Below are 23,728 nucleotides of genomic sequence, written 5' to 3'. Positions count from 1 at the left end.
TGTCATCTCACTTATAAGTGGACGATAAAAACACCAAAGTCATACAAACAAAGAATAGAATGATGGCTGCCAGGGCCTGGGGGGTGGACGGAATGGGAAGACGTTGGTCAAAGGGTACAAACTTCTAGTTATAAGACGAATGTGTCTAGGGGATCTAATGTCAACTGTCATTAACTGTTGGGGTCCTTTAATGGACCGGAACCTGGTGGTACAGAGTCAACGATAAGAAAGTAAAAGAGAGAAAGAGGCTGATATTCCCTGGTTTACGCAGAGGACCAATAAAGCCCTTGACACAGGACTTGCATCACTCACGAAGGCACCAGGCACCCTCTCGAGGCGGTGAAGGCACAAAGTGCCTTCTTGAGAGGGTCTTAGAAACCCGGGCAGGAAAGTGAGCACGACGGGTCTCCATGCTCCAGAGAATCAGCCAGAAAGAGAGAGAGAGAGAGAAAGAGAAACAAAAAAGACACGGGGACCTAAGCTCTGATGGAGCAAAGGTGTTTAATGATTTTTTTATGAGTATAAGTAGGCTGTGGTACAAAAAACTTCTTTCAGGAATGATAGAGTTCAGAAAACCAAACGTACAGCAACTGTTACCAAGGGAACAAGGGGTAATGCTAGTCACAAGGTCAGGAGACAATCCATATCTCAAGAAAGGGGAGCGAGACTAAGCACTTTTGTCATAAAGAGAATGTTTACTAAAGGAGACCCAAACCTGCCTCACACAATGACCTCAGTCCCTGGGAGCAGCGTGCTGTTCTGCTTGAAGAGGAACAAAGGACTCATGAGAGGCAGCACGTAGGAATCCTCCCGTCAAACATTCCCTGACAATTAACAATACTGGATTGGACTTCCCTGGCAGCCCCGTGGTTAAAAATTTGCCTGCCAACACAGAGGACACAGGTTTGATCCTTGGTCTGGGACAATTCCACGTGTCACAAAGCGCTAAGCCCACGTGCCCCCACTACTGAGCCTGCACTCTAGAGCCCACGTGCCCCACCACGAGAAGCCACTGCAATGAGAAGCCTGCACACGGCAACTACAAAGTAGCCGCCGCTCGCTGCAGCTAAAGAAAAAGCCCATGCAGCAACGAAGACCCAGCAGAGCCAAAAATAAATAAGCAAATAAAAATCTAAAAAACAATTGCATATTATATACTCGAACTTGTTAAGAGTGTAGATCTTAAACGTTACCACAAAAAAATGGCAATTATATGAGGGGATGAAAGTGTGAACTAACCTAATTGTGGTAACCATTTTGCAATATATACATGCATCAAATCATCACACTGGACACCTTAACCTTGTATACGTTATAGGTCAATATCTCAATAAAGCTAGGGAAAAAATCACAGGTGAACTAAAATAGAGGCCCCAGCTTCCTCTTCAGAAAGTCTGATTCAATGAAAAGTGTTAGTCGCTCAGTTGTGTCTGACTCTTTTGCAACTCCATGGACTGTAGTTTGCCAGGCTTCTCTATCCGTGGGACTTCCCAGGAAAGAATACTGGAGTGGGTGGCCATTTCCTTCTCCAGGGGAATCTTCCCAACCCACAGGTCAAACCTGGGTCTCCTGCATTGCAGGCAGATTCTTTACCATCTGAGCCACCAGGGAAGCCAGTGTAAGGTCAGTGATTCTGAGTTTGAATGATCATTCCAGGTGATTCTGATGCCAGGGGTTCCCAGGCCACACTGAGAAAAGCTTTTGCATCTGGCCTGGGGTGGAGTTGGGGGCGGGGCGTGAGTGGGAAGGGGGGCACCAAGGTATAGGGACATGAAAGGATCCAGCAGGAGTAACCTGGCTTCTTCGCCATCCAGCCATTCTTCTCATCTCAGATTATGATAGGTAGAAAACCTTTGTAGAGAGGCGAGTTTCAGGGCTGGGGGGTTCTCTGCCCAGACCTTGGGCCCTGCTGAACGCTGACTTCCATTTGGGGCCAACTGGACAGGCTGTGTATCTCCTGAACTCTCACCCATGGATGCTCTGAAGACCCAAGGGAGGCTCGGAACTATCATCAACTACAGGGCCAGATAGAGGGCTAGGAATGGTAAAAATCCATGAGCAGCGGGAGAGGTAATGGTGGTCTTGGCAATTTGACCGGGAAGGCCTCACTGAGAAGGGACTTTTGAACAGAGACTTAAACGGTTATAAGATGGGAAGTGGACAGAACAGCCACTGCGGGGTGGGGTGGGGGGGGGGGGAGTCCAGGCAGAGGAATAAGGAAGTGCAAAGACTCTAAAGAAAGAAATACTTGGCATGAAAGCAGAAGGAACAAGTGTGAGAATTCATCAGAGTGAGGATATGTTGGTGCAGTCTACGCTTAGTCATTCTTAAGATGTGGTTTGGACTTGAAGTAGAATTGGCGGCTATGGAAGGGCTTGAGTTCAAGAGTGAAATAAAAAAATCGCTGCATCTTTTAAGAAGATGCCTGTGGTTGCTATGTTGACAACAGACACAGTAAGGGCCAAAGTATAAAGCCTGGTTGGGAGAGGATTACAGGGATGCAGGTGAGAGGTGATGGTCACTGGGCCAGAATTCAGCACAGAAGCTGATACAAAGAGAGCAGATCAGAACCCGTGTGTCCCAGACGAGGACTTGAACCTGTGGTCTTTTAACTGAGACCACACGTCTGGCCTCAGGACTCAATGAAGCTCAGGTTCTTGGTGAAGAATTCAGGGAGAAACAAATGACAGGTAAGACGTGGATTTATTAGGAGAGAAGCATGCTCCACACACAGAGTGTGGGCCATCTCATAAGTCGGTGGGTAATTTCGTAGGCTAATGAGTGGCAGAAGTAGTCCAACTGTTTGGGGGGAAAGGGTGGGGATTTCCAGAAACTGTCCACCGCCCACTGGTTGACCTTTTTTGGTCGGACTTAGCACTGTCATGGCCCCTGTGGGTGTGTCATTTAGCTTGCTGCTCCGCTGCAAGGAGCATATACTGAGGCTAGCGGCAGTCTCTTCCACCTCCTTGGACCTCGTTGGTTCTAACTGGCCATGTCATGTCCTATGGCTATGTCATTCTTTTAACAGTTGTGCCCTGCCCTCTTCCCTCCTGTTTCAGACCCAGGTCTACTGTGAAGGCAGAACCAACAGTGACAAAGAAAGGGGTTTGACTAAGTGCCCACCCTGGCTTCTTAAATGTGACACTCGGAAAGAATCGGGAAATGCAACGTATACATCAGAAAGGTAATTCCAAGATGGATTGTTTGGGCAATCCTGGCAAAGGAGTGAAGTGAGCACAGGACATTAAGGAAAAGTAGATTGAAGAGGCAAGAAGGCGAGATGGAGGAACCATGAATCCCAGCAAACAGAGGGGAGCCAGCTGAAAACTCAGCACAAACTACACACACACCTGTCCACAAATGTGATTTCTGTGCATTTGTGAGGACATGCTTGTCCTCTATCTTCTTTACTTCGCCAGTCTTAAAATGGGCATTGTCTGTCTCCCCCACAGTAAAGGTAAGCATTTGGAATCAGGCACTCTGTCTTACTAACCTCTGAACCCCTGACACTGGAGTCCAGACAGTATGTAGGAAAATGTAGACCCAGAGACTAGAAATTGCAGCTGGCTGCTGACTGAGTAGGTCAGTGAGGGAGGGCTTTGAGAAGCTCAGGTTGCCCTGGAAAAGAAAGGGAAGAGAGAATGTGCGACAGAACAGAAACCAAGAAGCGAAATGGCAGAAATATGCAAGCCCTTGACCAGGAGAGCAGAAACAGGAATGGAGAGACAGAGACACAGGCGTGAGTCAGGGGGAGGAAGGAGGTGCTGAGAGGAAAGACCTACATGAAAACCTCTGAAAAGGCTTAGCTGAAAAGATGCCTAGTGGAGACTTGTCAAGAAACTAACCTGTGTTGTACAATGCCCCTACCGCACCTCGCCCCCCTCTGAAATCTTCATTAAATCAGCATTGCTTACTCTTGGCCCTTCCTTGCTGATCCAGGATTGCATTTTACATACAGCACACTTGAGATAAAATGTAAGCCAGGTGTGTTATTACAGTCACAATGACTAATAAATGCATAAATACAAGACCTGTTCAGCCAGTTCTCTTTGTGCCAGGGAAAGAGCACCACTTCCCAGGATCTCTGTCCAGTCTGCTCCAAGACAGCGTAGTACATACAGAACCAAGCACTGCCTGATTCTACTCCACAGACTTTTGGCTGATAAGGAATTAAGAAGGTAAGATTCCATGATCCAGAATTCACCTAGTCTCCTGGAAGAAAAGAGAGCCAGTCGTATGCTTGTTTTTCTAGGATTTTGCATTGGAAATTCAGTCAGAGACTTACTGGTGGAGAGAAAACAGTGAGTAGAGTCACGTGTATCTACTCTCTGAAGTTTGTCAAACTCTGCTTGACATCATAAGGTCTGAAGGGACCCTACTCAACTGGAATCTTTTCTACAAGGCAAAACAATACACAGCCTGGTAAGTTCTAACTGGAGACTCAGGGGATGAACAATAAGAGGAGAGATTACACTCTGGCCAGAGACAGAAATGTTCAGGGTAGATTTGTGAAATGAACAGAGGTGCATTTGTTTGGGTTTTTCAGATGGTAAGGAATCCTCCTGCAATGCAAGAGATGTGGGTTCGATTGCTGGGTCGGGAAGATCCCCTGGGGGAGGGCATGGCAACCCCCCTCCAGTATTCTTGCCTGGAGAATCCCATGGACAGAGGAACCTGGCAGGTTACAGTCCATGGGGTCGCAAAGAGTCGGACACGACTGAGTGACTCAGCACAGCACAATGTGACCCCCAGAGAAGGTACTGCTTCCTCCAAAGTTCCCATTAGTAAAAGAGAATTCCTGCTAACAATCTGCAAGCATGTAAGGCTCAGGGATGTATCTTTGATATATCTTTATCCAGGCCCAGGCTGAGAAAACCCTTTTTTGTTCTTGTGTCTCTCTGTTGTCCATTGAGGCCTTCCAGGGCCCACACTAGACAAAACTGAAAGTCACATCAGGGATTTTATTTGAATTGTTGAAAATTCTGTCTTTATTCAACACTCAATGAATGTGCAAAAAGTGAATTCTATATAACTGGAAAATCTTGTTCCTATTTCCCCAAGAGACAGCAATGAATTGCTCTCGCTCGATGTGGTCTGAAAAATGCACTTCACATTTTTGCCTACCCAACTATTAACTATTTATTCATGTCTGCATCATTACTGGGCTTCCCTAGTGGCTGAGCAGTGAAGAATCTGCAGGAGGTTCAGCCTCTAGGTCAGGAAGATACCCTGGAGGAGGGCATGGCAACCCACTCCAGTATTCTTGCCTGGAGAATTCCATGGACAGAGGAGCCTGGTGGGCTACAGTCCGTGGGGTCACAAAGAGTCAGACAAAGCTGAGCATGCATACACACATCCTTACTACACTGGCAGTACGTGGTAAGTGCTACACCAGGAAGTGGTAACTGGTTTCAGTTACACACAGATAATTCAAACACTTGGATCTCCAGGGCAGTTCTTGGCTCTGAGCTCCAATCTACATAACTGCCTGGGATTTACTTCCTTTTTGTGCTTTTTTATAAATCTGTTTAGTCCTCTTTTCAGATTTATTGAGCTATAAATGATAAAAATTCTATATACTTAAGGTTTATAACTTGATATTTTAATATACATATATACATTGTAAAATGGTCACCATAATAAAGCTAATAAACATACCCACCACCTCACATGGGCTTCCTTGGTGGCTCAGACAGTAAAGGATCTGCCTGCAATGCGGGAGATGTAAGAACCATGGGTTCGATGCCTGGATCAGGAAGATCCCCTGGAGAAGGGAATGGCACCCCACTCCAGTACTCTTGCCTGGAGAATTCCATGGACAGAGGAGCCCGGTGGGCTACAAGCCATGGGGCTACAAGCAAAGAGTCAAACACGACTGAGCACCTAATACTTTCTACTTTCACCACCTCACATACTCCCTGTTGTGCGCGTGTGATGAGAACACTTAAGATACGTCCTCAGCATATTTCAAGTATACAATACAATAGTGTTAACTATATAGTCACCATTCTGTACATTAGATCTCCATGGTTTTTTTCATCTAGTATAACTGAAACTTTGAGCACTTTGACCAATATCACTCCATTTCCCCCCTAAACCCCTGGACACCATCATACTCTCTGCTTCTTCCACAAGTTTAGCTATTTAAAATTTGCATACAAATAAGATTTTGTAGTATTTGCCCTTCTGTGTCTGGTTTAAGACCTAAATTCATCTCTTATCATGTCGATTCCTTTGGGGAAAAACATCAAGGATCTATCAGATGTTGCCCCCTTTCTCCCAAATGAACTTTGTATCCCCCTCTACGCTCCCAGCATCATGACCTCCCTGTTTGAGCATACCAACAAGAATTTGGTCAAAGAGCTTGGAGGCAAAGACCTGAAGCCCATCCAAAACCCGCAGAGTGCCAACAAATTCTGTCTCCTGAGTCTACTGCGGCAGAAGAGGAGGATCCTCTCTCAGTTCTGGAAACAACCTGATGTTCCAGTTGACTGCATCCTCACGGACATCCTGGAGCCAAGTTCTTCAGTCCCAGATAGTGTCAACGAGGGGTGAAGGTGGTAAGGAGTAAAACACAAGGGCGCTCACAGTCGAGCACCCAAGAAACCCCTAAGACACCTGCACAGGTAGATGCCAAACCAGCCTTGCCTCAAGGCACAGGGCAAGGAGCCAGGCTTCTTTGAGAATCTAACTAATTAGCTGGACCCAGACACATTTTAGCACACTGAATCCTTACAGCAGCCTCTGAAGTGGGGGTTAATAGCTCCATTTGCATAAGAATAAATTGAAATTTATCTCCCTGGTGGCTCAGGCGGTAAAAGCAGTTGCCTGCAATGCAGGAGACCCGGGTTCGATCCCTGGGTGGGGAAGATCCCCTGGAGAAGGAAATGGCAACCCACACCAGTACTCTTGCCATGGAAAATCTCATGGACGGAGGAGCCAGGTAGGCTACAGTCCATGGGGTCTCAAAGAGTTGGACAGGACTGAGCAACTTCACTTTCACTTTCAAATTGAAACTGAACAAAATACCTTGTTCAGTTACACACCTGGGAACTGGTAGAACTGGAATCCAAATCAGGTCTGCCTGGCTCTAAACCCCAAACATTTTCTGCTAGGTATGCTGCCCCATGGGGCTGACGCAGTGCCTGGAGAGATGACGCTCAGGCTCTCCTGGATCTGCGTGCAAGTGATATCATCCCTTCTTGGAATCAGGACATCATCCCTTGCTATACAACCCCTGGAGAAATGTATTGCTTGTCCTCAGCAGTAATTTACATTTAAAACTTTAAATGATCAGCTGGTTTCTCCACTAAGATTTACATGATTAAGAGGGATGGGGTAGGGACTTCCCTGGTGGTCCAATGGTCAAGACTCTGCACTTCCACTGCAGAGAACTTGAGTTCAATCCCTGATGGGGAAAGTAAGATCCCATGGGGAGTGGCTAAGTAAATAAAAATTCACAAATATATATATATTTTTTTTTTTAAAGAGGGTTAGGATAAAAAGAGGACTCAGTTATTCTATTTCCCACACCAGCTGTTCCAGAGTGAATTCTTGGCTAAACCTAAGGTCATTTTTTTCTATCCCCAGAGCCTGTAGTGACAGGAAAATTCCTCTTCAGTGACAAAATGGTCCAGACGGAGGCAGCTGAGGTGGATGTGACTGCTGGGTTAGAAGTGAGTGCGTCGGGGAAGGCTTCCCAGTCCTATGAATGCTCCCTGGAGGTTCAGTCTGTTACCATCTCACCACGCGACTGGGAAGACCTCCAGGAGAGGTGAGGCCAGGGGAGAGGAAAAACGGGTCAGGGAGCCCCAAGGGCTCTCCTTGTGGGCAAGGAGGCATCCAGCAGAGCTTGTTGCTGAGGTTCAGAATGAAGAAAATGACATCCCATATCATGCTGCTCTTCTTAGATATTCATGCATTCATTCATTCACGCAACTAATAGTCATTATCTTACACACACTTACTAAAACAGTGGTTACCCATCACTGCGCTATTATGTGCTGGGCACTGAATAATACCAAGACATAAACATCTCTGCCCTGTCTTGAGAAACCTGTGTGTAGCTCAGGAAGCAACAGTTAGAACCGGACATGGGACAACGGACTGGTTCCAAACAGGAAAAGGAGTACGTCAAGGCTGCATATTGTCACCCTGCTTATTTAACTTATATGCAGAGTACATCATGCGAAATGCTAGGCTGGATGAAGCACAAGCTGTAATCAAGATTGCCGGGAGAAATATCAATAACCTCAGATATGCAGATGACACCACCCTAATGGCAGAAAGTGAAGAAGAACTAAAGAGCCTCTTGATGAAAGAGCAGAGTGAAAAAGTTGGCTTAAAGCTCAACATTCAGAAAACTAAGATCATGGCATCTGGTCCCATCACTTAATGGCATATAGATGGGGAAACAGTGGAAACAGTAGCTGACTTTATTTTGGGGGCTCCAAAATCACCGCAGATGGTGATTGCAGCCATGAAATTAAAAGACACTTACTCCTTGGAAGGGAAGTTATGACCAACCTAGACAGAATATTAAAAAGCAGAGACATTACTTTGTCAACAGAGGTCCGTCTAGTCAAGGCTATGGTTTTTCCAGTAGTCATGTATGGATGTGAGAGTTGGACTATAAAGAAAGCTGAGCACTGAAGAATTGACGCTTTTGAACTGTGGTGTTGTAGAAGACTCTTGCGAGTCTGTTGGACTGCATGAAGATCCAACCAATCCATCCTAAAGGAAATCAGTCCTGGGTGTTCATTGGAAGGACTGATGTTGAAGCTGAAACTCCAATACTTTGGCCACCTGATGTGAAGAGTTGACTCATTGGAAAAGACCCTGATGCTGGGAAAGATTGAAGGCAAGAGGAGAAGGGGACAACAGAAGATGAGATGGTTAGATGGCATCACCGACTCAATGGACATGAGTTTGGGTAAACTCCGGGAGTTGGTGATGGACAGTGAGGCCTGGCATGCTGCGGTTCATGGGGTCACAAAGAGTCCGACACGACTGAGTGACTGAACTGAACTGAAAGCCACTTTTACTTAGGGTATACAGGCAAAGTACAGCGAGTGAGGAAATAATCAATAAAAAATAAATTAATAAAATATTAATTTAAAGGAGACAAAGACTCTGAGATTGTTTAAACTCTGCAAGTGTCCAGTGATTTAATTTACCTCCATGCATACAGGCAAAGATGGACAGCCAATGAATCTCTAAGAACTTAAGTCTTTACGCCTTTTAAAAACCGAGATGCCAGTTTAAATAGATTTTTATGAAGGCAACAAAGGTGGAAGCCCATGTTAAGGAAGCAACTAGAAACTCAACAGAAGTTACTCTGACAGGGCATTGCCCAATTTCTGTCTTCCTTGTGTCTTGCCAGCCCTTATTGGAAATAGCATCTGCAAAGACTGTCTTGCAGGAAAATATCTGGGTTTCTGGAGCTAAGAAAATAAAAACCATTTTTCTCCTTGATGAATAAAGAGAAAATTTCTAGAATAAACTGTATCAGCTAGTTTCAAGTAAGATAAGTAAAGTCTGAGATCAAAGCTTTAAATATAAAAAGGCAGTTAGATTTTTAATAAATGCGATGTGGAGGCTATAATGTGTTTCAGCTACAAAGGTAATCACAGTTTGTGATGAGGGCTCTGAATGTAAGACAGAAAGAAGTAACAGAGAATGCCTGGAGGGAGGGTAGTCAGTTTAGGTCTCTGAGGGGCTGAGTTGAGTTCAGACCTAAAGAATAAAAGAAGCAAGCAAGAGTGGGATGAAAGGGATCCAGAGGAGGGGTTAAAGGCAATGATGCAGGGCAGAGGTGGGTATTGTCGAGATGTTGGAGGGGGGAGACTGCAGCTTAGCCAACCAAGATGAAGGTAATGCAAAATGAGGCTCAGGAAATGAGTAGATATCAGATAACACAGCCCTTAGACACCAGATAAGCAGCTTGAGAGCAGAGAGAAAAAAGCTGACTTGAAATTCAACATTAAAAAAACCCAAAACTAAGATCATGGCATCCGATCCTATCACTTCATGGCAAAAAGAAGGGAGAGAAGTAGAAACGGTGACAGATTCTATTTTCTTGGGCTCCAAAATCACTGAGGACAGTGACTGTAGCCATGAAATTAAAAGATGACTGCTTCTTAGAAGGAAAGCTATGACAAACCTAGACAGTGTATTAGGTGTAAAAAGCAGAGACATCACTTTGCCGACAAAGATTCATCTAGTCAAAGCTATGGTTTTTCCAGTAGTCACATATGGATCTAAGAGTTGGACCATAAAGAAGGTTGAGTGCCGAAGAATTGATGCTTTTGAATTGTCTTGCTAGTGAAGACACATGAGAGTCTCTACAACTACAAGGAGACCAAACCAGTCAATCCTAAAGGAAATCAACCATGAATATTCATCAGAAGGACTCTTGCTGAAGCTCCAACACTTTGGCCACCTGATGTGAAGAGCCAGCTCATTGGAAAAGACCCTGATGCTGGGAAAGATTGAAGGCAGAGGAGAAGGGGGCGGCAGAGGATGAGATGGTTAGACAGCATCACCGACTCAATGGACAAGAATTTGAGCAAACTCTGGGAGACAGCAGAGGACAGAAGAGCCTGGCATGCTGCAGATCATGGGATCTCAAAGAGTCAGACATGATTTAGCAACTGAAAAATAAGTGACTTGAAATTCACTCCAAGGGCAATGGGAAAGCTCAGCCCTGGATCCTCTGTGACCCCCTCCACTGAAAAGCAATCTAAGAGTTTCTCAGGCTTTCACACAGCTGTTATCCAGGGCACCAATCCCAGCAGGGACCTTGAGTGGAATCAGAGATGAGTCTCAGAAATGAAATGGAGATGAAATTTGTCTTCAGGACTTCACATCACTCACATCTCCCACTCAAACTTACATCTTCAAGCCAGTCCTACCCACCTACCAAGGATGTTTAATCCATAAACACTCACCTATAATAGTCAAGAAAAAAAATCATCCAAAATCCTCCCAGTGTCATCATACTTTATCTGTATGCTCCACATCCCACCCTGATTATGTGTCTGGACAAGGATGGGTGTGGAGGTCCCCAGGTTTGACAGCAGGATCTCCTAAGGACTGTTCTCTACCATCTAGACTTATCTACTTCTGGATCTTCTGGTCAGAGGCCCTAGAGCTGGAGAACTATAAACTGCCCTCTAAAAGAACTAACATAATTTTGGAAAAGCCTTAAGAAGATGGCTTGCATACTCTCACACCCATCCCTCCATAAGTGAAGGGGGCCTCTCCATCATGCATACCAGGGACATCCTTCTTAGCCTATAAGCCAGTACCTTGCCACTATTTAGGGCTCCACACAGACTCTGCACCCTTCAGGTCCTAAGGAGAGGAGTAACCTGAGAAGCCATCTCCTTCGCACTCTGACCCTCCTCCTCCTTTATGCCCCCTAGGAAAGTGTTGGATCAAGAGCCGCCATTTCGGAAGGAGTGCCGGACCAGAGGGGACAACCTGTATGTGGTGACAGAGGTTGTGCAACTGATCAACACAACCGTCTTGCAGGACAGCAGCAGTGTGAAAGGCACGGGCAAATTATCTATCCCTTGGAGTTTTTATGTCAAGGTATTGTGTTGTCCTGAAGTGGGACAGCCAGCCCAGCGTCCCTTTCCAGGGACTCTGGACCCTCTTAGGACCTGGTTTCAGGGGGTGGGGTGAGTGGGGTCATTACTCCCACTTCTCATGTGCTGAGGAAGCCTGACCCCTGACCTGAGAGTCTGTCTAACATCCTCTCTTAATTTCAGTACATGGGATTATTCCATATTGATAAAATGGGCAATAGATTTAATTATTTGAGATTATATTTTGCTTTGGGCAAATGATAGATCCTTGAAATTACTAAAGTGTAGTTGCTGTACTACATTCTTGTGTGGTTTGCTAGAGGAAACAAGAAATTGTTGTTTAGTTGCTAACTCATGTCCAGCTCTGAGACCCATGGACTGTAGCCCGCCAGGCTCCTCTGTCCATAAGATGACTCAGGCAAGAATACTGGAGTGGGTCACCATTTCCTTCTCCAGGGGATCTTCCCAATCCAGTCAGGGATCGAATTTGTGTTTCTTGCATTGCAGGTGGGTTCTGAACCACCTGAGGAGCCCAAGGAATCATTAACACAAAACAAAACTTTGGCAGTTAAAACACCCTAAATACTGTGATACCTGAAGCAGAAAGTTTATAGATTCAGATTTAAATACATTCAAGCACATGTGATGTATACAACGCACTCACGATGGCCAATTATAATCTTTTAAATTGATTTAAACAATATATTAAAGTATATGCAATATCAGCTAAGATTCACGGAGATAAAGAAATTTTGTGTTATAACATGTTTTCTATGCAACATACTTTGTGTAAGTTGTCCTCATTTAAGAGATTTAGGAACTAAAAAGTGGGGAAAAATAGCCTGAAATATGAACTAACTTTCCCCAAATTGGTTAACTTGTCCTAGGGGAGGCCAGATTCCACCTGCATGATTTGATTCCAAAGAAACCTGAAATAAATAAAACATGACTCCAGTCTGAAGGACATTTTGATGTTCAGCTTTGGGTTTCCATCTGCTTGGGCTGGGCATCTGGACTTCGCGAGAACAGGAGGAGAAAATCCAGTATCCTCTCACGTAGGACGACTGCTCGCAGCGTCCAGCAAGGTTCCGATATCAGCTCCCGGGCTGAGGTGTTGTGAAAACAGCTTGCTTCTCACCCTGGTTCACGGCCGCCTCAGTTTTGCCTGGTACCCCTGTGTTTCAATACGTCAGAGCTCCCCGTGGCACTGGTCTACAGTGGATTCTCTCAGCAACTGGAGGGTAGGAGGCATCCTGGGGGGTCAAAGCACAGAGCTGATTCTGGAGAGCCAGTGACTCATGAGGTTGCCTGAGGACACTGTGTGTGTTTCTGGGGAACAGTTCCCAGATCCAAAATAATTAAAATAATAGCATCTACAAAGAGCTTACGATGACACATTTTTTTTTTTTTACTGGCGTGTAATGGCTTTACAATGCTGTTAGTTTCTGCTGTACAATGAAGTGGAGCGCCCATACGTACACGTATATCCCCTGCCTCATGAACCTCCCTCCCAGCCCCCCACCATCCCACTCATCTAGATCATATGATGATATATGTTAATCGTCGTTCGGGTCTCCTAGAATACAGGAATAACTCCATGTGACGGTTAGTGTCATGTGTTAGCTTGACTGGTCCACAGGGCGCCCATATACGTGCAATAAAAGCATGACATTGACAGACGTGAAGGTAAATACTGGACCAAAGAAGAAAAAAAAACGGGTAACTGGAAATCAGGACCAGGATGGGGAATGGGAGGGCAGGAGGCTGCTGGGTCCTGGCTCATGAGCTTCTAGAAACTCATGCACACATGACCGTGTTGCCTGGCTTCTCCACCCAGAGCACAGGAGACAGATCGGGTCTGAAAGTGAGACAGAGGACGCTGACTCTGCCCCAGGGCACCGTGATGGCCTATAAGAGGAAGCAGCTGGTGTTCCAGGAGAACGGTCGAGGTGAGCAGAGCCTGAAAGGGGTAGGGGGAGTGGGAGACCACCCAGAGGCCACCCTGGCTTCCCTCCCTGCTGGGGGAGGGGAGGAGCACAATTTCTCAGCCTCCCACAGCCACCTCCAAGCCCGCAGGACCGAACCATGGCCACACGGAGACCCAGACGCAGTGTCCCACATGGAGACAGACACAAGGGGGGGCCGACGTGGGGTGTCCTTAGCACCAGGCAAAGAGCAGCCCTGATCCCGACCGTGTCTATGCATTCAAGGCCCTGCCACTCTCGGCAGCTCACCTGGGGGAGCCACAGAGCCCCATAAGCCCAGGTAAAGCTCATAAGACAGTGGCTCGTCATAAACAGAACTGCAGATGTAAGGCCATTTCCTCCTCCAGGGGGTCTTCGCAACCCAGGGATCGAACCCGGGTCTCCCGCACTACAGGCAGATTCTCTACCATCTGAGCGACCAGGGAAGCTCCAACAACAGAACACAGGAATGTATCTGTTAATCCGTCTTTCCCTCACTAGCCTCAGAATGCACAGCCCCCAGTACACACACCCTCGCTTTGGGTTCTGACTTCACATCAGTGAACCAGTGTCATCAAACAGCAACCACACACCCGGGAGGAACGGTGAGCACTGGGAACACAGCTCAGCGTCCTTGGCGTCCCCCCTCTCCCCTCCCAAATGATGACCCAGCTAGAGGCCATCCTGACACAGCTGAGGTCCAAGGGAAGAAGGTGCCCTCAACACACACACACACACACACACACACAGGCCGTCCTGACACAGCCTGAGAGGATGCCCTCAACACTTGCACACACACACACACCTATAGCACCCTCTCTGTAACATCTCATCAAGGCCAGGTCCTGGCATCACTTGCCACCTGTCAACAGCAGTAGAAAAGAACTGAGCTCTCCAGTCTCATGGGGTCAAAGGACCTCAGCTTCTGGAAAAGGGCCAGTTCTACTGAGAGTAGAGACAAAGATGGGATCCACGGCTAATTTAGAGAGAGACCAGAGACTGTGCAGAGGGCATCAGGAGATGGTAGTGTTATTAAAGAGTGTGGGGAATGACAAAGTGTTATTTATTTAGGAGGGGATGAGAAGGAGCCTCATTTTCAAAAATACGTTTTCTAAGTGTTCAGTTCAGTCGCTCAGTCATGTCCGACTCTTTGCGACCCCATGAACCGCAGCACACCAGGCCTCCCTGTCCATCACCAACTCCCGGAGTCCACCCAAACCCATGTCCATTGAGTCAATGATGCCATCCAACCATCTCATCCTCTGTCGTCCCCTTCTCCTCCTGCCCTCAATCTTTCCCAGCATCAGGGTCTGCTCAAATGAGTCAGCTCTTCCCATCAGGTGGCCAAAGTATTGGAGTTTCAGCTTCAACATCAGTCCTTCCAATGAACACCCAGGACTAATCCCCTTTAGGATGGACTGGTTGGATCTCCTTGCAGTCCAAGGGTCTCTCAAGAGTCTTCTCCAACACCACAGTTCAAAAGCATCAATTCTTCGCCACTCAGCTTTCTTTATAGTCCAACGCTCATATCCATATATGAATACTGGAAAAACCATAGCCTTGACTAGACGGACCTTTGTTGACAAAGTAATGTCTCTGCTTTTTAATATGCTGTCTAGGTTGGTCATAACTTTCCTTCCAAGGAGTTAGCATCTTTTAATTTCATGGCTGCAATCACCATCTGCGGTGATTTTGGAGCCCCCAAAAATAAAGTCAGCCACTGTTTCCACTGTCTCCCCATCTATTTCCCATGAAGTGATGGGACCAGATGCCATGATCTTAGTTTTCTGAATGTTGAGCTTTAAGCCATCTTTTTCACTCTCCTCTTTCACCTTCATCAAGAGGCTCTTTAGTTCTTCTTCACTTTCTGCCATTAGGGTGGTGTCATCTGCATATCTGAGGTTATTGATATTTCTCCCAGCAATCTTAATTCCAGCTTGTGCTTCCTCCAGCCCAGTGTTTCTCATGATGTACTCTGCATATAAGTTAAATAACCAGGGTGACAATATACAGCCTTGACATACTCCTTTTCCTGTTTGGAACCAGTCTGTTGTTCCATGTCCAGTTCCAACTGTTGCTTCCTGACCTACATGCAGAATTCTCAAGAGGCAGGTCAGGTGGTCTGGTACTCCCATCTCTTTCAGAATTTTCCACAGTTTATTGTGATCCACATAGTCAAAGGCTTTGGCATAGTCAATAAAGCAGAAGAAGATGTTCTTCTGGAATTCTCTTGCTTTTTCTATGATCCAGCGGATGTTGGCAATTTGATCTCTGGTTCCTCTGCCTTTTCTAAAACCAGCTTGAACATCTGGAAGTTCATGGTTCACGTACTGTTGAAGCCTGGCTTGGAGAATTTTGAGCATTACTTTACCAGCGTGTGAGATGAGTGCAATTGTGAGGTAGTTTGAGCATTCTTTGGCATTGCCTTTCTTTGGGACTGGAATGAAAACTGACCTTTTCCAGTCCTGTGGCCACTGCTGAGTTTTCCAAATTTGCTGGCATATTGAGTGCAGCACTTTCACAGCATCATCTTTCAGGATTTGAAATAGCTTAACTGGAATTCCATCACCTCCACTAGCTTTGTTCATAGTGATGCTTTCTAAGGCCCACTTGACTTCACATTCCAGGATGTCTGGCTCTAGGTGAGTGATCACACCATCGTGATTATCTGGGTCGTGAAGATCTTTTTTGTACAGTTCTTCTGTGTATTCTTGCCATGTCTTCTTAATATCTTCTGCTTCTGTTAGGTCCACACCAGTTCTGTCCTTTATTGAGCCCATCTTTGCATAAAATACTCCTTTAGTATCTCTAATTTTCTTGAAGAGATCTCTAGGTGTTAGCCAGTGGGAACCGAAGACAGCGGGACTCAGGAGAAAGAGCATCATCACAGCCCTGCCTGCAAGTCGTGCCTTACCAGGAAGGGGTGTGCGGGGCCTCTCTGCACCATTCAGGCCGGAGGGTGAAGGGAAAGGGCTGTGGGTGCAGGCGTGTGAAAGGATCCAGCAGGAATAACCTGGGCACTCCTGACCTGGCTTCTTCCCCTTGCAGCCATTCTTCTCATCTCACATGATGACAAGCGGAAAACCTTCCCAGAAGATGAGTTCCTGTGTTGCGCAGTGTCTCTGCCTAGACCTCAGTTTCAAGGTTACAGCAGCCCCACAAGGCACTCAGTCCTACAGGGAATACTCCTCCAGCAAGGTCCTCCACCACCTCCTAGTTCCTTCCCCTGCCCTTGACCCAGGCACAGGCCCCTTGGCCCCGGAGACAGCCACTTTCTCTTCTGAATCCTGAAGTAGAGTCCTGGGGGTGGGTGGGGGAGGGAGGGAGGTACTTGCCAAGGCTCCCTGTCTTCAGGCAGCGTGTCAGCTGAGAGATGAGAAATAAGGGGGAACAGGGAGGAGTTAGAGAGGCTAGGAGGAGGAGGGACAGGAGACGGGAGGGGTGAAAAAGCGCCTAAGTGAGCATGTCTGTTTCTCCTTCCAGGGAAACTGCAGGAGCTGCAGATGTCACCAGGTAAGCGAGTCATTTCAGAGCCAGGAAAGTGGGATTGGACCCCTCCACCAGGAATAACCTGGGCTCTCCTGACCTGCCTTCTTCCCCATCCAGAAATTCTTTCCATCTCAGATGATGACAAGCAGAAAGCCTTTTCAGAACTTGAGTTCCTCAGCAGGGCAGGTTCTCTGCCAAGCCCCCAGGCCCTGCTGAGCCCTGACCGTCTCTGGATGCTAATAAAAGCGGTGCAAACTGCTTAGCCCAGGTGTTAGTCTGCAAGGCAGACCCAGAGGAAAACTACCCTGCTTCCTCCATAGCCTGCTATCTTTTCTGTCTTTCAGAAGCCATAGACCTTTGTGGCCACAGAGAAAGCCAGTTTTCTCCTTTGAATACCAGGACAGGTAATGAAGGTGTGTGTTTGTGTGCATGTTTTGGGGGAGGAGAGGTTAACACTTGGCGAATGAGCCCTTCTGCTTATCTCTCCGGAGAAATTGCAGATGCAATCAGCGATGGGTGAGTGGGTGATCTTACAGCCAGGAAAGTGGGCTCCGATTCCTTCCCAAAGCCTCCCGTCACAACCCAAGTCCCATGTGCTTGCCTTTGCTGTCCTTACCCATGGCGCTGGCTCTGGTGCCCTGGGCAAGGGGAAGGGATGGACAGAAAGTGGGGAGTTCGGGGAAGTAGGCAGAAGTTCAGAGAAACCGAGTGTCGTCACAGACTAACTGTTGGATGGGGAATTTAATTTCCCTTCTAAGCACCATAAGACGTCCCATCCTCCCAATTGGTGAGTGTGTGTTTGCTGGGATTGGGGTGGGGTCCTAATGGCAAATACACGTCTGGAGAGCAGAGCAGATGGCCCTGCCTTTGCCACCACTGCCCTGGGGCCTGGCCCTAGTTTCTGTGGAATGGGAAGGGTCTGGGAGGGCCAAGGAGGTGGAGGGAGGGGCTGGAATGGGGGGAGGAAGAGGTTAAACAAAAGGGAGGAGGTGTTAGGAGGGCAGGACCCTCCAAAACGTCTCAAGAGTAAACCTGGGGGATGAGAAAGGGAAATGATCCCTTGTGACTCTTTCCAGGAAGAGGACAGGAACCCATTTGCTGAGGTCAGTATTTATGAAGAAAGCTGGGGCTTCCTGGGTGGAAAACTGCAAAGCTAGGTACCCAAAAGGTGATGTGCTTGCAACTTACAAAACTGAGCTCCACTTCCCAGCTGATACTTTGTACAGCCCCACTCATTCATTCATTCATTCATTCACGGATGCATGCATGCACACAACAAACCATTGCTGAAAACTATTTGAGCAACAGGCATTATTCTGAGCAGTGGGGATACAGCCATGGACCAAACAGAAATTCCTGCCTCAGTGGACTGCTCCCTCTTAGCAGACCATCTGGAGGCCACCTGAAGTCTCCTAGGAGAAGCAGAGAGCCCCCAACACCATGCCTTGGTTGTGTCTGTGGTCACAGATGATACAGGCAGTTACACAATGAGATGGATAATCTATGCATGTCAGGTGCTACCCACCCCCCAAGCATTTTACTTAGTAAACTCATGTAATCCACATAACATTCCACTCAATACATGTAGAAACTGGGCCCAGAGCACCTAGAATTCTCATCTCTAGAGCCCATCATGAGAATCCACATTGTTCTAGACATGACCCAGAACCGAGCGCTTGGTCATTTTCTTCCACTTCTTGTGATCTCTTTCCAGAATCTCCTTCTCGCCTCCCAGACTTGTACCCTCTCTGCCTGTTACCCCCTGGCCCCTTCTCAGCACTAGGACTGCCCACCTTTCCAGCCTATTATGATAGCTTCATCCTCAGAGTTCAAACATGCCGTCCGCAGAAATGCTTTTGGTTGGCAGATAAATGGGATGGAGGTGCCCAGCTTATCACACCACAAACCTTCTAATCAAAGAATTGTCCCCCATTTCCTGGCTGATGTTGATGTTGAGGACAGATTTCAAGTCCCTACAAAATGAGGTTTCCAGGGAAATGGAGGCAGTGGCTGAGCTCCCCAGGGACATTCGAGATGCTCTTTTTCATACCATCCTGGCCAAGCTCAAGGACCAAGGGGCTCTGCAGGACTTCACAGACATGGTGAGAAGGGGGTCCCACTCTTCCTAAGGCCAATTAGAGTTGTGAAGGGGCAGGTTTAGGAGGTCGACAACAGATACCCGGGGAAGGAGGGCTGAGGAGGGGACCCCAGACACAGGCCCAGCAGTGACCAGGTCCAGGGTTTGCAGCCCACGTGCTGCAGCTGCTTGGAATCTCCTGGGGGAGGTGAAGAGCCCTCCCCCTCCTACCTGAGTTAATCACTTGTAAACTCAAAAGATACTGGCAGAATTGTACCACAATATCTACTGCTATTACTATTATTGTTGTTGTTGTCTTAACTACTAATACGGGTCTCCTCTAGCTGGATGGGAACATTTGGATTCATACAGGCAGCTTCCTAAGTGAGATGCAGGAAAACTCAAGAAATGTGTGGCTTGAGTCAAGACACATTATTTACCTCCTTGAAGCCTTACTGGGTAAGAATGACTTGAGGGAAATGTGGGAACATCACAAATTTGGCCTCTAGACCCGAAAGGAAGGGATTAGATGCCATCTGCCACCTCTCTAATGGGGGCTTCCCACGTGGTGCTCGTGGTAAAGAACCTGCCTGCCAATGCAGGAGACATAAGAGATGTAGGTTCGAACCCTGGGTGGGGAAGATCCCCTGGAGGAGGGCATGGCAACCCCCTCCAGTATTCTTGTCTGGAGAATCCCATGGACAGAGGAGCAGGGAAGGCTACAGTCCATAGGGTCACAAAGAGTTGGATATGACTGAAGCAACTTAGCACGCATGCACACACCTCTCTAAAATCTTTCTAATGACCTTCATCTCACATCACTTGTCTCTGCAAGGTCAGGACGGCTCAGTGAGATAAATTTGCCATAGGATATAGAACCAGCCCAGGACCCAGAAAGACCAGCCCAAGTCCATCCAACCTATCACTAGGTGTGGATGATTCCAGGCTCCAGTCTGGACAGTGTTACAGAGCATCCTGGAAACCATCCCAAGAGCATGAGGGAACTTGACCTTCATACCTAACGGGTTTTATTCCTCTGCCTCAGGGTTCCCCTCTCTTGGGGTCCCCTAGTTCACAGTGGGGCCTCACTGCTCTCTCCCCAAATGTCCCCTTGTCCCCAGTGCTGAGTGACATCCAACATGAGCTGCTGGCCTGGTCCATGGAGAAGAGGATCCTGCCCCAGCAGCAGGAGCTGGTGAGAAATCAACCCCCAGGGGCCAGCGTCCTGGGACGAGGGTGAGGGAACCAGGATAAGAATGATCCTGAGGAAAGAGAGGTGACATAAGGTCCTGCTGGCACTGGGGACTGAGCCATGTGGCCGCTGGGAACTCCCTGGCTGCCTCTCCCTCTGGGGAGCAGGCCCAGGGGATGGGGTCCACCTCAGGAGGGTCTCCACCTCCATAGCAACCCCAGCAGGGGGTGCCCACAGTTCTAAAAGAGCCACACAGGAATGCGTATGTGGGGGCTCATGCTTTTCTCATACGGTTACCATTTGCAAATTGTCTTCCTCCACATATATGTATACATAAGTACATATGTGTACAGATGTATGCACATACACGCACACATTGCACAGATACACATGTACACATGTAAGTGCAGATAACACTATTTAGCAAGGTCGATGTTAGTATCACCATGTGGCAGCTGAGGAACCAAAGCTCAACAATTTTCAGAAACGTATCCAAGCTCACCCTGACCACAGGTCAGAATAGGATGAGAGTTCTGGGTCCCTTGACTCCATCGCTCTCCTTCTCCCATGACCCCGAGAGGCCCTGGCTCTCTGGATAGAAGGTCTTGATTCCCAACCTCAAAGGCTGGCCTGCAACAGCTGACCCTGTTTCCTCCAGGTGAAGAGCATCCTGGAGCCCAACTTCCTGCACCCCTGCAACAATCCCTTCACCCTGGATCCCAAGCTCCTCGCCTCACTGGAGGAAGAGGGGTTGGCTATCACCTTCGGCCTGCTGCAGGAGTGCGGTCTGAGTGTGGCACCCGACAACCCCAAGGGGACTTGGGACCTGGAGGCCAAGGAGCCCCTGTCTACCCTGTACGGGTCCCTCTTGATGCTGCAGCAACTGGCTGAGTCCTGAGCCCTCGCTGGGGGCACTGAGTCCAGAGAGGCCTGGCTGCACCCTGGTCCAGCTGTGAGCGTCCTCTGTGCTCAGGGTACATGGAGCCCCACCTTCTGCCACTCCAGTTTGGGTGGAGAGAGATCGATAAAGACCGGAGGGAACATTCTAGGGTGATGGAAATACTCTGTAACTCTGTATCTCGCTAAAGGTTTATGCATTTGTCCAAACTCAACAAATAGTATCTAAAGATCTGAACATTTCATTGCATGTTAATTTTACTTCAAAGCAATGTACACAAAGATTGAACTCTCATGAATAAGCATTCTGAATTGCATTGGGTAAAGTGTACTGACATCTGTAACTTACTTGGAAATATATCAGAAAATAAGGTGAACTGATGGATGGATAGAGAAGCATGTGATCTAGGAAATGTGATAAAATATTTAAAACAAGAGTTCTTTTTCATTCTGAAGTGTTCTTGTATGCCTGGAATTGTTTCAAACTTAAAACTACCCCCCACCAACACACACACACACATAATTATACCTGTGCGTCTGTCAGTCAGCCTGGGAGTTTTCAGACAGTGCCTTCTGAGCTGTGGGTTCAGTTCTTCCTTCATTTAAGGAAGATTCACTCATATCGCTAAACACATTACACATTCTGTTTGTTGAATTCTCTATTTCTCAGTCACCAAAGGTCCTTGTGCTGTGCTAAGTCCCCTCATTTGTGTCTGACTCTTTGCGACCCCATGGACTGTAGCCCACCAGGCTCCTCCGTCCATGGGATTCTCCATGCAAGAATACTGAAGTGGGTTGCCATGCGCTCCTCCAGGGTATCTTCCCCACCCAGGGATCGAACCCATGTCTCTTACGTGTCCTGCATTGACAGGTGGGTTCTTTACCACTAGCGCCACCTGGGAAGCCCACAAATATCCTCTGGGTCCTCTAAATACATTTTACCTTGTCTATTCGCTATAATCTCTCCTTTTCCCTTTTGCATTCTCTAAGATCATGGCAGGTCTTTCCTCAATGTCTGTGAGTCAACCCTCAACTGCAATCATCATTCTATTGCTTTTCTAATTTCTTAGCTCAGAAACTGTCATTCTGATATTCAATTTGGTCTCTTAGCTTTGCAGTCTCCCTTTTGGCTTAAGTCTTGTTGTTTCTTCTTCTCATCTTTAAGGTCTTGTTTTACTGAGATTATTTCACTTCAATACAAAATAATTAAGGACACTGTGGGCTCTTCTTTAACTTCCCTACCCGAATGAATTCTGCCACTGTCTTTCTTTCCTCTAGTGTTTGCATAGATGCCATGTAACCCTTTTTTTATTCATATTGCTCATCCCCAGGCAGGATGTGAAAACATAGGATATTGGTCTCAAATAGCCGAGATGCATATGAAAGGAAAGATTTCATTGAGCCCGGACTACATCTTCCCATGCATAGAAAAAGCGCTAAATTCCTTAACATGACATATCTGGTCTCTTTAATTAACGGTGATCTTCTGATGTTCAGACTACCTGCACTTGGTTGCAAAACTCCTATATATCCTAGCTCCTCCCTCACCTCCTCGGAGCATTTTCTCAGAGCTATCTGAAACATGTCTCCTGGGCTGCAGTCCTCATTTTGCCCCCAAATAAAACCCAAATTGCAACTCTCACCTTGTGCAAATTGTTTTCAACACCAGCATGAGTGCCTCTGTCCAAACCCCCTCTCTGCACAACGCTGGAGGGTAGGAAGTTTTTCTTTCTTCCACTCCATCTGAAATGAGACCTGTGTGTCTTCCAACACAAAAAACTGTTTGGAGCCTGTTTCTATTGGTGTGAAAAAAAGAAAGGACTTACCTGGGCTCTGAGAAGTCCTGCGCGGTTGGCCTGAACTCTGTCTTGTCTTGCAGGGATTTGTAAATGGCCAGAGCTTGGGTTCCCGCTCCCAGGAGAGGCATTTGCCTGTCTCTCCACACAGAACACCCGGACTCTTCAGAGAGGTCAGCGTGTGGTGGGGAGGGGTTCAGGAGTCTTCGCTTCCTTTAGAGAGTTCACCCGGCTTGTCTGGGGAAGAGGCGAGCTGGCTACAGGTGTGGTTATTCTTCTCATTAATATGGCTTCGCTTCCCCCCAAACACTTCCTTGTGTTCAGGGTCAGCCCCTCTGCCCAGAAGCGATGCCTAGTCTTCTCCTCCCCAATCCCATCTCCCCTCTTTACAAGGTCTCAACCAAGCAGATGAGAACGAAAGATGTATTTTTTTTAAAACTCCGGGTCTTCCCTGGTGGCTCAGTGGTAAGGAATCCGCCTGACAATGCAGCAGGCATGGGTTTGATTCCCTGGTCCGGGAAGATCCCACATGTTGTGGGGTAACAAAGCCCAAGCGTCACAACCACTAAGCCTGAGCTCTAAGGTCCACAACTACTGAAGCCCGCGGGCCCTGGAGCCCGTGCGGCACAAGAGACGCCCCTGCAATGAGAAGCCTGAGCGCCACAACTGGAGAGGCGCCAGCGCAGCCCCGAAGACCCAGCACGGACAAAGATAAACAAGTA

The 23,728-nt window shown here is 47.4% G+C and overlaps 1 protein-coding gene across 1 annotated transcript; it reads left to right on the top strand.

Annotated features, from left to right (window-relative positions):
• The first annotated feature begins 3,095 nt into the window (after positions 1-3,095).
• Positions 3,096-21,570, top strand: GSDMC (gasdermin C). The gene is made up of 14 exons (XM_043880121.1): positions 3,096-3,184; positions 4,059-4,178; positions 4,253-4,422; positions 6,315-6,535; positions 7,591-7,774; positions 11,427-11,595; positions 13,429-13,540; positions 16,604-16,699; positions 17,039-17,068; positions 17,389-17,448; positions 19,007-19,146; positions 19,466-19,580; positions 20,243-20,316; positions 20,972-21,570. Exons 4-14 carry the CDS (start codon positions 6,319-6,321, stop codon positions 21,209-21,211), a joined length of 1,437 nt encoding a protein of 478 aa, XP_043736056.1. The 5' UTR covers positions 3,096-3,184; positions 4,059-4,178; positions 4,253-4,422; positions 6,315-6,318; the 3' UTR covers positions 21,212-21,570.
• The last annotated feature ends 2,158 nt before the right edge of the window (positions 21,571-23,728 follow it).

This window comes from Cervus elaphus, chromosome 21 (assembly GCF_910594005.1).
Source record: "Cervus elaphus chromosome 21, mCerEla1.1, whole genome shotgun sequence".
NCBI lineage: Eukaryota > Metazoa > Chordata > Mammalia > Artiodactyla > Cervidae > Cervus > Cervus elaphus.
Note: the sequence above shows the minus strand (reverse complement) of the source record. Positions and strands in the feature narration are given on the sequence as shown.